The sequence below is a fragment of the Hevea brasiliensis genome, chromosome 14 (genome assembly GCF_030052815.1).
Source record: "Hevea brasiliensis isolate MT/VB/25A 57/8 chromosome 14, ASM3005281v1, whole genome shotgun sequence".
Taxonomy (NCBI): Eukaryota; Viridiplantae; Streptophyta; class Magnoliopsida; order Malpighiales; family Euphorbiaceae; genus Hevea; species Hevea brasiliensis.
Window position 1 is genome coordinate 74,609,913 of NC_079506.1, and position 14,267 is coordinate 74,624,179.

At 31.5% G+C, this 14,267-nt stretch overlaps 2 protein-coding genes across 2 annotated transcripts; both read right to left on the reverse strand.

Annotated features, from left to right (window-relative positions):
• Positions 1-11,789: 11,789 nt before the first annotated feature.
• On the reverse strand, positions 11,790-12,640 carry LOC131172988 (histone chaperone RTT106-like). Its single transcript, XM_058134625.1, has 4 exons — positions 12,556-12,640; positions 12,354-12,472; positions 12,216-12,266; positions 11,790-12,098 (listed from the first exon to the last, which is right to left on the reverse strand). Exons 1-4 carry the CDS (start codon positions 12,638-12,640, stop codon positions 11,790-11,792), a joined length of 564 nt encoding a protein of 187 aa, XP_057990608.1.
• LOC131169034 (uncharacterized) lies at positions 12,614-13,620 on the reverse strand. The gene is made up of 2 exons (XM_058133237.1): positions 13,475-13,620; positions 12,614-13,365 (listed from the first exon to the last, which is right to left on the reverse strand). The coding sequence occupies exons 1-2, from the start codon at positions 13,611-13,613 to the stop codon at positions 12,791-12,793; spliced, it is 714 nt and encodes a 237-aa protein (XP_057989220.1). The 5' UTR covers positions 13,614-13,620; the 3' UTR covers positions 12,614-12,790.
• Between the last annotated feature and the right edge of the window lie 647 nt (positions 13,621-14,267).

A 14,267-nucleotide genomic window follows, 5' to 3' on the forward strand; every position in this document is an offset into this window, starting at 1 on the left:
CACCTATTCATTTTAATAAACAAACATTAAATCTAAAGATGTGAGCCAAATCAAGATAGGTGAAAAAGTACGAAGGACGCAGATATCTAAAGCAATGATAAACTGAAAAGACGTTAAGGATCCTATGCTCCGCAAGTTTACTAAACCTAAATCGGGCACTGATACCAACTTTGTCACGACCCAAAATTTTATCTCGTGACCAGCGCATAATTTAAGTATTCTTAAATCATGCAAGCCTTATCAGAGTATCTTGAATAAATATATTGTCACTTACTAATCTCAAAAAAATAGATAAAATCCAAATAAAAAAAATACTAAATAAACATCATGAAAATCCCATAAGTAAACTGCGGAGTCTCTACAGATTTCAAATAAAAACTTAAACTGTTCAATAAACTAAACTAATTATTAGCCCGAGGAAATATGAATTCCGGCATACCATGAGAACAAATCAAATATTGTCCCTCTCCAGAAAATAGACTGAATATTTGGATCAGCTGCAGAATTCTACTGATCTGAAATAGATAACAGACAGAGAAAACGTGGTTTGAGCTAATGCTCAGTGAATGATAATTATAGCACACAACGGAATAAGAACAGGCAGACGCTTGATTATATTTGCAATAAATTTTTTATCCAATAAAATCATGCTTATGCTATCAAAATCATTAATAAAATAATTTCATAAAAATATATATATATATATATATATATATATATATATATATATATATAAGAAATTCATTCAATTAAATTTTTATAGTACTGTACATCAGGGTGATGATACCCCACATCACCAAAGGCCAGATGGTAAGCGTGCTACCAGATATTAGATACCTTCTTCCTCCTTCACAGATATCAATGCATATGATACTAATGCAAATCATAAATTGCAATGATACATGACTCAACAATGCAATCTAATACCGTGATAGTTCACACGGCATACTGGGTACATGTACCAACTCAAAACAGAAAATCAATTTTCAAAAATCAATCAAAATCAACCCATAGATTTCAGATAATGAACAATAACTAATAATGTAATTCCAATAGTTTATTTCAACAATTTTAGAGAGTCAACAAGATCAAATCAATCTCAAATCAATTCCGCGTAACACATTTATAAATTCTACAATTAGATATCAATCAATATAAAAGACATTAAAGGCCTGTTCCCGAAATTCTAATGGCTTTAATGCAAAGATAATTGGTAAAATCAATTATTTAATCAAAATCGGAATAAAATTCAATAATAAAATAAAACTCTAGAAAAAATATTTATTAAAATATTGATTTGAAATTTAATTTAATAAAAATTTTAATGCTAAGAAATTTTAAAAGGGATCAAAACAGTGTCATGTATTATAATTACCACTCACGTAGAACCTCCATGACAATAGTTATTTTTAATGGAAGAGAGACAATTTCAACTGATAGATCGAATATTCGAATCTCCTACACACCCAAAATATAAAGGAAAAATATCAAATAATAATAAAATAAATAACTTTAATATATATATATATATATATATATATATATATATATATATATATATATATATATATATATATATATATATATATATATATATATTAAAGACATAAAAATAAGCTGTTGTCCAACAGTAATCATGATCAACCCAATTCAATACCAATATTAAAAGAAAAAAAGATGAATTTTTAGAATAGTTGTAACTATTCAAAGAAAGAGAATAGAATCCAAGGCGATGAATAGAGAAGTAAGAATTTATGGATTCTCTGCGCACATCAGATTATAAATCGTAAATATATATATATATATATATATATAACAATAATGAAAGATGATAAAAATACATGTTTGGAGTATTTGGTAAAAAAAAGAGGTGATAAATAGGCTTTGAGAGCAAAGTTTAGCAGAAATAGATTATTAGGGTATATATATTTTAAGAGTTCCATTAGGTGTAGAATGAGATAAGAGTTATTATTGAACTGGGTTGTTCAGATTACAGATATATATTTAATTTTAAAAATAATATATATATATATATATATATATATATATATATATATATATATATATATATATATATATATATATATATATATATATATAAGCAGGCCATCTAATAAAATATTTATTTATTTTAATTATTATTAACTAATTAAAATAAATAGATAAAATATTGAGTTTCCACATAATAAAATTTATCAATTAATGAATAATATTTTAATATTTTTTAATAAGTCAAAAGCACATAACTAATTTATATAGAATTTAAATTCAAACACTAATTTATTTTGGGATTGATACAATTTTATTTTTATTAATTTTTCTAAAAATGGTTACCTTTTCACATAAAGTGTTAACATATTTATTAATTTAAGAAATTAAGCAATAATAATATTATTTATCACTGATAAGTAATATAATATATATATTTTTTTAATTTTCTTCAACGAGTATAAAACACATAAACACATTGTATAGAATTCAAATTTTAAACACTTTAATTTTAGGATTGGTTTTTTTATATTTTTTTTCTTTTTAAAATTATTTTTATATTTTTTACTTTTTTTATAATATATTCGTGCTTTTTTATATAAAAACTTTTTATTTTTATTTTTTATTTTTTATTTGTTTACTCTTTGTATAAGAATGCTAATCCCTTCAGTGCTCCATCCACTCCGTAGTACAACTTTTTTTTTTCATTTTTATATTTTTAAAAATTTTTCAATTATTTAAGTATAACTTATATTATCGTTTACAATAGTGTTATAGAAATATCTTGTTCTCTCTATTTTTATCATTCTTTTTTTAGTGATATTCTCTTTAGTTGATCAACAATGAGTACTTTCACCTATAATGATTTCTCTTTAGTTGATCAACAATGAGTACTTTCACCTATAATGATCCCTCCAATTTTTTTTCTTTTTTTTTTGTCATTTTTTCTAACAGCTTCTGAACTTGTACCCGTTTAGAATATATTTTTTTACATGTCTTCTCATATCCATCATTATCAATAATTTTGAATGAAAAAATCTTCATATATGTTATTGTTGGTAAATCTTGATTTTTTTGTGGTGTTTTATCTCATTTAATGGAATTACTATACATTTTTATTATTTAGACACTTTTTTTTTAGAAGAGTACTCTATAAGGTATGAATTTTTTCTTTTAATAGAGATTTAAATATTAAATATTATCTAATAAGCTTGTAAAATAATCAAAGAGTTAAAAATTAAAGCGCACAACCTATTTAATTAGCCAATCTTCAATTTTGTCAACATTATTAAATTTTAAAAATTTTTAATATTATTTTTTTATGAGTAGTTAATTTCATTTATATAAAAATATAATATTTGATTTATACATCTCTTTTGTAATTCATTTCTAATTAACAAACGTTTTTTTCCATTTCTATAAAAAATATAACTTATATTAACATTTTACTTTTCTTTTATATTTATTTAATTTATTTAGTTATTGAACTTAAATTAATTATTTTTTACTAAATAATTTTAGCAACCACGTTGCTTGTATATGCTAAAACTATACCCTTTTCACTGATAGGATGGAGTAGGGGTGGCCACGGTTCAGGAACCGCCGGTTACGGTTCCTGAACCGCCGGTTTAGGTTTAGAGAAATATTGAACCTGAACCGAACCGCTAAGAGAAGGTTTGAAGGGCGGTTCGTGAACCGCCGGTTTCGGTTCGAGCCCCGGTTTAAAACGGTTTAATAGGCGGTTTAGAGTTGGGCGGTTTGGAGCGGTTCAAGAGGCGGTTTAGGGCGGTTTGGGGGATGGTTTATGACGGTTTGATAAAAAAATGGGAGAAAAAAATTTGGTAAAATAAATATTTCAAAAAAAAAAAAGAAGAAAATGATATTATTTGTATTTGTAATAAAAATTAATAAGAAATGTATAGAGTTAATTTAAAAAAATGATAGAAATTAAAAGAGATTAAATTAATTTTAGTTAAAAAAAAAAAAAGGAAAAAGGGCTTGAACTTAATTTTGTAGAAATTAAGTTGCCTACGTATCCTCTTGGGGTTTAGAGGAATCAAAGCCCACGTAGTTCTCTTACCTTCTATTTAGAGTTAGATAACCCCCTTACCCTAATCACTTCCACAACCGCTCGATTCCGTTATTGTTCCATCGGTTCCTATGTCATATAAATCTTCATTTCCTTCACGTGTGATCTCTTGTTGCCTTAAGGCTGCCTTAATCCAATCATCTAAACATGTTTGAGCTTCTAATGATTCAGGAACCATATTAGATCGTGTCTCATCTAATATACTACCACCTGCACTAAAAGCTTGTTCAACTGCAACTGTGGAGACTGGTGCTGCTAAAATTTGTTTAGCAATTAGTGCAAGGGTGGGAAAAGTATTTGCATGTCGACGCCACCAATCAAGTACTGGAAATTCTTTACCTGCACTATTATCACCAAACTCGAAAATAGTGGTTAAATAAATATCAAATTCAGAATTATTACCAAGGGATCCTCTAGGCCTTTTTTGCCTTTGTAATAAGGCACGATCACCCATGCTTATTCTAGAGGTTGGCTCATTCTGAACTTGACTAAAAGGCTGAGATTGAGAAACTAATTGTTGACTAGAAGAACAAAATTCACTATATAAATCAAAAATTAATTTTCTAATTTCAACAATTATTGCATGAATATCAAAATCAATCTCATCATCAAGATTTAAACATGAATAATAAAGAGACAAATAATCATTTAAACCATCTAATTTACATCTAGGATCAAAAACACAAGCAACAAGATAAAGTGGAGGAATATTTTTGAAATAATTTAACCATTTTTTTTTCATGCTAGAAATGCAATCTTTTAAATTAACATCATTTTCATGGTCTTGCAATGCACCAATAATATTAAGACATTCAATCATAAATAAATGAGATGTAGGATAATAAACACCACTCAATGTATATGTAGCATCATTAAAAACTTTTAAAATATCCAAAAGTTTTGTACAAATGTCCCAATTTTGTGGATATAGTTGAACTTGTGGCACATTATTGCTAATAAATGTGCACAATAAATCTCTATATCCAAATGACTCGTTTAGTAATTCATATGTTGAATTCCAACGAGTGGGAACATCTCTTGGAAATCTTTTTGGTCTTTTATTATTTATTTTACAAAATTTAGCCCATTCTTTCATAATTTGAGGATGTCCCCATAAAAATGAAATTGCTTTTTTGATGGGAGAAATAAATTCATCTAGGGTTCTTAAACCATCTTGCACACACAAATTTAATACATGACATGCACACCTAATATGAAAAAATTTTCCCCCAAAATTGGGTTGGCAAATTTTTTTAAGGTCATTAATTGATGCAGAATTTGCAGCAGCATTATCAAAACCAATTGAAAAAATTTTATAAACTAATCTATATTCTTCTAAAATATTTTTAATCATTCTATAAATATTATCAGCAGTATGTCTCTCATCAAAAACACGAAATGCAATTATTCTTTTTTGCATGATCCAATCATCACTAATCCAATGACATGTTATGCCCATATATGAATGCATTTGCCAATGATCACTCCAAATATCACTACAAATAGAAACTTGTGCACTCATATTTAAAAAAATTTCTTGTAATTCTTTTTTTCCTTTTTTAAATAAAGAAAAAACACTTCGTTTCAAAGTATTTCTAGGAATACGTTTTGCATTAGGATTTAAAGCATTTTGACAATAATTAATAAAACCAAGTTTTTCACCAAAATTAAATGATAAATGCTCAACACAAATCATTTTTGCTAATTCTTCTTTATTTTTTTGATCAGAATATTGAAATAAAGATTGAGATTTAGAATTTGTGTACCCGGATATTTGAGTTTGAGACTTATCATACCCAATTTTGGTCGGATGCTTTTGCTCCAAATGCCTATTGAATGTGCCATATCCACCTCCCATTTTGAACTTGTAGACTTGACCACAGTAATTGCAAATTACATCAAATGTATTTTCAGATCTTCGTTTTTTTGTAAAGTGGACTTTGAAAATATCGGACGTGAGTGCTTTTTTTACTTCAACTTTCTCAGCTTGTTGATTTTGGCTTTCTTGAGTGTGGTGGAATAACTCTTGAACTTCAACATCATTATCATCATCCCCAATTTGCTCCATTATGTTGTCTAAATCAACTGCAGTAAGCTCATTTGGATTTGGGTATGTTGATTCACCAACCTTACTTTTCCCCTTGCTACTTGATGAACTTCCAAATCCACTACTTGCCATTTTCTCAAAAAAAAAAAAAAGGAATGATACTATGATAAAATTTGAAAAAAAAAATAGTATAGAGATAACAAAAAATAGAAGGTACTAGAAATTTGAAAAAAAAAGTGTAGAAGATAAAAAAAAAAATTAGAAATTTGCAAACAAAAAAAATAGTGTAAAATTTTAAATTAAAAATTAGAGATAGTGAAAATTTTTATGAGTATATAAAAAAATAGAGTAATAAAGAAAATATTAAATTTTAATGATAGTATAAAAAAATAATAATAGAGTTATGGAATAAAATAATAGGATATAAGAAATTTTTATGAGTGTAAAAAAAAATAAAGTGTAAAAATTTAGAGAATATTGAAAATTAAAGAGAGATTTGAGAATAATTGTGTAGAAAATTTGAGAGATTTGAGAGATTGGAGAGAATTTAAGAGTAGTGTGAATAAATTAAGTGGATAAATTGAGGTATTTATAGAGTTTTTATAAATTTTTTATTTCCAAAATTATCCCCAAAAAGTAATTATTTTTTTACTGTTATTAGGGACTAAAGGGTAATTTTACAATTAAAATAAAAAAAAAACAGTAACGGTAAATAATTTTACCGTTTGAGATTAAAATAATAAAAATAATTGATTTTTAAATTTAATAAATGATTTTGAAATTTAATAAATGATTAAAAAAAAAAAAAAAGAAGAAAATGACATTGAATAGACGTTTGCAGGGGTAGGAGGTCATTGTGGGTGAAATTTGTGGCGGTGTGGGCGATTAGGCTGCGATGCGCGCCATCGCCACAGCAGTGTGTAATTTACTGTGTATGTTCTAATCGAATCGCCGGTTCGATTCGAGTTAAACTGACGGTTTTAATTCGAATCAAACCGACGGTTCAATGGTTTTGTAATATCTTGAACCTGAACCAAACCATGGAGGAACGATTTAGGTTCGGTTTTATAACGGTTTCGGTTTTGACCGGTTTCGGTCCGGGTTTGACCGGTCCGGTTTCGGTTCGGTTCCGGTTCCAAACCGGACCGTGGCCACCCCTAGGATGGAGAATCCAAATATCTTTGTTCAAGTTCGGAAAACTGAATTTAAGCAAATTGGTAAGCGAAGTAAAACCTACCCTTCTGCATATTTCTTGCCCTTCTGCATATTTGCATACTGAAAGAAATCTAAACCCCACAAAGGTTTGGAAGCAAGAGAAAGGAGAATATAGAACACGTAAAAGCAAGAGATTCACAAAAACTAATTAATTGAGCAACTACTAATAAATATGTTCCAAGTAAACAAAGGTTAAGTACATGAAGAAGCAAGTGACAAATCACATGATTAAAGAATGCATTTTCTGCAGAAACTGGGTTTGACAGGTATCATTCGAGCCAAGAATTGGTACTCCACATTTGCTTGACCTCATGCACATCATATTTACAAATTTTAATAATCTGACGTTCAGCATGTGCTCAACCTGAAAAGGAAATAGGAAGCATATCAGTTCAGTATACCAGAATTCATACAAACAAAATAAAAGATTTTGTTCTGAGAAATAAAAAGATTTTGTTCTCAAACTGAAAATATATTGAATCAGAGCAACGAACAATATCAAACTGGTATGCTCCTGCTTCCTTGACCTGATTTTCACTTGTATTACTGTTAATTTCAAAGGTAAAGAACCTAAAGATAAAGTGGAAACCTACTCAAGTTGGATTTCTGATTTGTCATGTAAGCTGCTTCTTGCTGTTTGAAAGCAAATCATGAAGACAACAAAAGTTATAAGAGTTGTACTGTAAGAAGCCCACATTTTAAGTACAATCAAATCTGCTTCAGTCATATTTGATTAGAAGCCAAATATCAAGAAGTGGAAATGCTTTCTCTGTTTACAAAGTTATACTCCAAGATGATTCAAAGAAAGCTGCCAAGGGTTTTAGGGAAGAATCACAAGAGCTGAGAATGGAGATGAGGCAGACTTCACAGGACAATAAAGAAGCAATATTGGATGAATTGCGATCCTTAATAGTGCATCTATTAGGAGACAAGGGCAGGGGAGTGTGTAGAGGAGAGAAGGCAACTGTTGCTGGAGGCAGCATTGATGTGGAGAACAGGGCACTGTTACCCAACCCAAACCGCTGAACCCTTCAGTTAAGACAAAGGAAGCTTTGGATCTTCATCTAAAGTTGAAGGTATTACTAAACTGTTACATAAAATAAAATTATCTGGACGCACGAAAAACATTTTGAAGTTTACCAAGTGCCTAGGGAGCAGAAGGTGAACATTGCTAGCCTGTTTTTGGCAGAAAGGGCTGACGCTTGATTCCAAAATTTGGTTAGGGTGGGAACCAATTCTTTGGCTTTTTAGATGTCAAGTTTAGGAATAATTCAAGTAAGATTAGAAGAAATAGTGTAGCTCGAATAAAGTGGTGGGAGTTCAAAGAAGTAATGCAAGTGAAGTTCAAAAATGAGCTTCTCGAGTCCGAAGCATAGAAGTTGGATATGGAGGCCAATGATATGTGGATACAGATGGCATCAAAGATTAGAGAAGTAGCTAGAAAAGTACTTGGAGAGTCTAGAGGACATGAACCACCCTCAAAAAGAGTGATGGTGGTGAAATGAGGAAGTACAAAAGGCAGTGAGGAAAAAGAGAGAATGGTATAAGAAATTACCTAAGTGTGATAATAATGAGGCATAAGAAGTAAAGTAAGTGAAGTTCAAAAATGAGCTTCTCGAGTCCGAAGCATAGAAGTTGGATATGGAGGCCAATGATATGTGGATACAGATGGCATCAAAGATTAGAGAAGTAGCTAGAAAAGTACTTGGAGAGTCTAGAGGACATGGACCACCCTCAAAAGAGAGATGGTGGTGAAATGAGGAAGTACAAAAGGCAGTGAAGAAAAAGAGAGAATGGTATAAGAAATTACCTAAGTGTGATAATAATGAGGCATATGAACAGTACAAGATAGCAAAAAAAGAAGCAAAAAAGGCATTTAGTCAAGAAAGAGCGCAGGCCTTTGAAAAGTTATATGAGAAACTTGGAACTAAAGAAGGGGAGAAAGATATTTATAGATTAGCAAAGAAGAAAGAAAAGAAATGTCAAGATCTCAATTAAGTTAGGTGCATTAAGGATAAAGAAGGAAAAGTTTTTGTGAAAGATGAGGACATTAAAGAAAGATGAAGAAATTATTTTGATGATCTCTTTAATAATAGTCAAAATGATAATAGCGTGAATATAGACTACAGAGCAATAGAAAAGAATGTGAATTATACTAGAAGGATTAGATCCTTAGAAGTAAAGGAAACACTTAAGAGAATGAAAGTGGGTAAAGCCTGTGGACCCGATGGAATACCAATTGAAGTGTGGAAGTGTTTGGGAGATATGTAAGTAGCATAGTTAACTAAATTGTTCAATAATATTCTAAATTCAAAGAAAATGCATGATGAATTGAGGAGTATTTTAGTACCTATTTTTAAAAATAGAGAGACATACAGAGTTGCTCAAACTATAGGAGAATTAAACTTATGAGCCATATTATGAAGCTGTGGGAGAGAGTTGTGGAACATCGACTACGTCGTGATACTTCTATCTCTCCCAATCAATTTGGCTTCATGCCTGATCGTTCAACTATGAAAGCGATCTTTCTCATTAAAAGCTTGATGGAGAAATATAGAGATGCGAGGAAAGATCTACACATGGTTTTTATCAATTTAGAGAAAACTTATGATAGTATTTCAAAAGATGTCTTATGGAGAGTGCTAGAACAAAAAGGGGTATCTATTAGGTACATACAAGTGTTGAAAGACATGTATGAAGGAGCAACTACTATTGTGCGCACAGTGGGAGGGGACACAAGAGATTTTCCTATCTCAGTTGGATTACACCAAGGTTCAGCTGTAAGCCCTTATCTTTTTACATTAGTTTTAGATGAATTAATGAAACATATACAAGAGAGTATCCCTTGGTGCATAATGTTTGCGGATGATATAGTTCTGATAGATGAGACGCAAGAAGGAGTTAATAGAAAGCTAGAGCTTTGGAGAAGTACTCTAGAGTCAAAGGGTTTTAAGTTAAGTAGAACGAAGACAGAATACATGCATTACAAGTTCAGTGAAGGCTGAACTGGTGATAGGGAAGGAGTTAATTTGGATGGAGTTAGTTTGAATGGAGTGAGTTTGATACTGTCCCAAAATAATCACTTTAAATATCTCGGCTCAGTCCTTCAAGTAGATGGGGGATGTGAGGAGGATGTTAGTCATAGGATTAAAGCCGGATAGTTGAAGTGGAGACGTCCCACGAAAGTTTTATGTGATCGCAAGATTCCCAATAAGTTGAAAGGAAAATTTTACCATACAACTATACGACCGGCCATGTTATATGGTAATGAGCATTGGGCACTGAAGGAGTCGTATGTGTCTAAGATAAGAGTTGCAAAGATGAGAATGTTAAGGTAGATGAGTGGCCATACTAAACTAGATAAAGTCCGTAATGAGAGTATTAAAGAAAAGGTAGGAGTAGTACCAATTGAGGATAAGTTGAGAGAATGGAGATTAAGGTGGTTTGATCATGTGAAGCGTAGACATACGAAGGCTCCAGTTAGACAAGTAGAGCACATTAGGGTAGAGGATAGAAAAAAAAGAAGGGTAGACGTAAACTGACTTGGAGGAGAGTAGTACAACATGACCTAGAAGTATTACACATTTCTGAAGATTTAACCAAAATCGTTTAGAGTGGAGAAAAATAATTTATATAGCCGACCCCAAATTTTTGGGATAAAGGCTTAGTTGAGTTGAGTTGAGTTGAGTTGAGCTAAGCTGAGTTAAGGAGCAAGAGTTCGATGACATTGTGGAGGTTTTAATGAGAATTAGGCAAGATAATTCTGTAGAGTATAAAGATCAGTTTGAAGGGTTGAGAATAAGGATGGAAAAGGCAATGCCTTAGCTCGGAGAGGCATATTTTCTCTCAGGATTCATTAGAGGACTCAAGGATGACATAAGGCTATGGTAAGGATGCTCAAACCTGCAACCTTATTTCAGGCTTTTGATGTATCAAGACTTCAGGAACAACCATTGGAGACCAATAGGAGAGGCAATCCCATTACAAACCATCTCTACCACCTTCAGGCCAAATCAAGTCAGTAACCATACCCCAACTGCAAATTACAGCACCAAACCTTATCAGTATAGCTAGAATTATAGTCAGAACCATCCCTATCTTTTTAAACCTCCTAATGTGGATCACATCAGCAATCAGAAACCCTTCGGCCCTGCATATAAAACATAGTTATCAAAGGCTCAAGGATCACCGAGGCGCCAAGGTGTCTTGGAGCCTAAGCGCAAGGCGCAAGGCGCAGGCGTGCGCCAGAGAGAGCCAAGGCGCAAAAATAAAAAATATATATTAAAAATAAAAAAAAATTATAATTATGCTATCACACCTCAAGTAACATAAAACTATATAATAATAACAACTAACAAATATGCAAGTAATAATTAGTTTATAATCCAAAAGAGATAAAAATAAACTACTAAAAATTAAAGTTTAATAAACTAGTAAACTACTAAATGTTCAATCCACATCAATAGAAATATCAAAATCCTCTTCGTCTTCTTCATCTTCTTCATCATCTTCATTATCCTCCTCATACTCATCTTCCAAATTAACATCTTCATCATCATCATTTTCTTCCTCGTCTTCAAGAAGTGAAGAAGTACGAGTGGATGATGCTTTTCTTTTTTGCTGTGATGTAGATGCAACATTTTTCCCTTTGCTTAATCTAGTGTTGTAGGCATTCTCTTCAGCTCCAGTAGCTGCAGCAACCACATTCCATGTCAAATCATCATCTTCAAAAACAAGTTCATCTCTATCCATCACTTCCTACATTTGACCCATCAACCATTCATTACTATCATCAATGTCTTTCAATGAGATGGGGTCAATGCGGTCACGTGCATTATATCTACGCTTTAATGACCTATTGTACTTGACAAACACCAAATCATTCAAGCGATTTTGAGCTAGTCTATTTCTTTTTTTACTGTGAATCTGCAAAATATAACAATTTTCATAAGTATAATTTTTGAAAGAACAAATGAAAGGTATAATTCTAAAGGGAGATGTTTTGTCACTTACATGCTCAAAGATGCTCCAATTACGCTCACAACCAGATGCACTACAAGTAAGGCTAAGCACTTTAATAGCAAAATTTCTCAAATTTGGAGTTGTTGCTCCATAAGTTAGCCACCATGTAGCTAATGAAAAAATAATGCATATTAATTATTATTCAAAAATATTGCAATATGAGATTACATGCTTATGGATAAAATTATATTACCTGGAGATACTTTCTTTCGATTCTTAATTGCCATATCCATCCCAAAGATACATTCAGCATTTTGATAAAAAGGTAATTGTGCCATTATTTTGTCTTGCTCTTCTTTGCTTGGAATCAACCTTGCTACAACTTGGTATAAACCGGTAACAACCTCAACATCTTCATTAATTTTCTCATTTGAATAAAAAAATTCAGGATTCAAATAATATCCAGCTGCGTGCAAAGGTCGATGGAGTTAGCTTTCCCATCGTTTATCAATAATCTCAAAAATTGTCCTGTATTTTTCTTCATTTTCATCAAATGACTTTGCAATTGCTTCTTTAGCCCTATCCATCGCCTCATAAATATATCCCATTGCAGGTATTTTCTCACCATCAACTAATCTAAGCACACGAACTAATGGACCAAATATCTTTAAGATATAAACAATATTAGTCCAAAAAGTAGGCATCATGACAATACTGTATACTTTTTTACCAGACAGTTCTTTTGCCCACTTACTTTTGGTCCATTCCTCTGAGGTAAACATCTTTCTCAAATTCACCTTGTGCTTATGTATACGTTGAAGGGTGAGAAAAGCAGTTGCAAATCTTGTGACAGCTGGCCTAATTAGCTCTCTTTCACCAGTAAAGTGCCGCAACATGTTCACCACACCCGGACATATGTAAATATATCCATTCAATGTCACTGTCCTTTTAATTGTGTTATGAATTTTGGGAATTTTTCCAATATCTTCTAGCATCAAATCTAGGCAATGAGCAGCATAAGGAGTCCAATACAAATGAGGGCACTTTGTTTCTAACAACTTCCCTAAAAACAAAACAAATATGGTAGCAAGTAGCATAAATATTAGATACATTATTTACTTATAATTAAATTAAACTATCTAATAATAGTAAGAATAAAAACTCTTAATTACCTGCAAGCACACAATTGCTAGCATTATCTGTCACAACTTGAACCACATTAGCCTCTCCAACACGCTCTATAAATCTATTAAGCAGGTCATACATCTTATCACCAGTTTTTGAGTACTCTGAAGCATCAACAGATTCCATGAAAACAGTTCCCTTTGGCGAATTCACCAAGAAATTAATCAAAGCCCTTTGTTTTTTATCAGTCCAACCATCTGCCATTATAGAACAACCATACTTTGCCCATTCTTCTTCATAGGACTTTAATGAATTCTTCACCTCAGCAACTTCTTCATTCAATAAGGGAACCAGCACCTCATGAAAACTAGGTGCTTTCATACCAATCCCAAATTGTCCAATAGACTCCACCATACCTTGAAAACTTGGATAATTGATAGCATTAAAAGGAATTGCCGCATCATATATCCATCGAGCTATATCCTTACATGCTTTTTTTCGCAATTCCTTTTTGCATGCCTCATTAATAGTGGTTTGCTTCAGCTTTGAATTTTTTCTATCTTGTACCGCCTTTGCAGCACTTTTGGTAAAATATAAATCTATTGGACCCTTTGTCCTTACCTTCTTTTGAACCTTACTATTTCCTTTTGAGCTTCTAAGAATTGTCCCAACATCATCTTCATCTTCGTCATCTCCAAGAATTTCAACATCCTCATAATCAGGCAATTTATCTAAGGTCTTTGCTGAAGCCTTTTGCTGCATATACTCTTGTAGCTCTTCACGCACATGTGTTGGACACTTCTTACACATTGTAGCATTTTGAAATCCTCCAACTAAATG

Excerpts from the sequence above, each read along its gene's own strand:
- LOC131172988 (XM_058134625.1), bottom strand. The coding sequence starts at position 12,640 with ATGGCACAATTACCTTTTTATCAAAATGCTGAATGTATCTTTGGGATG. Across the intron at positions 12,267-12,353 it reads ATTGGAGCATCTTTGAGCAT|ATTCACAGTAAAAAAAGAAA; the intron begins GTAAGTGACAAA and ends TATATTTTGCAG. Across the intron at positions 12,099-12,215 it reads AAAATCGCTTGAATGATTTG|GAAGTGATGGATAGAGATGA; the intron begins GTGTTTGTCAAG and ends GGTCAAATGTAG.
- LOC131169034 (XM_058133237.1), bottom strand. The coding sequence starts at position 13,613 with ATGGAATCTGTTGATGCTTCAGAGTACTCAAAAACTGGTGATAAGATG. Across the intron at positions 13,366-13,474 it reads TAGCAATTGTGTGCTTGCAG|GGAAGTTGTTAGAAACAAAG; the intron begins GTAATTAAGAGT and ends TTTTGTTTTTAG.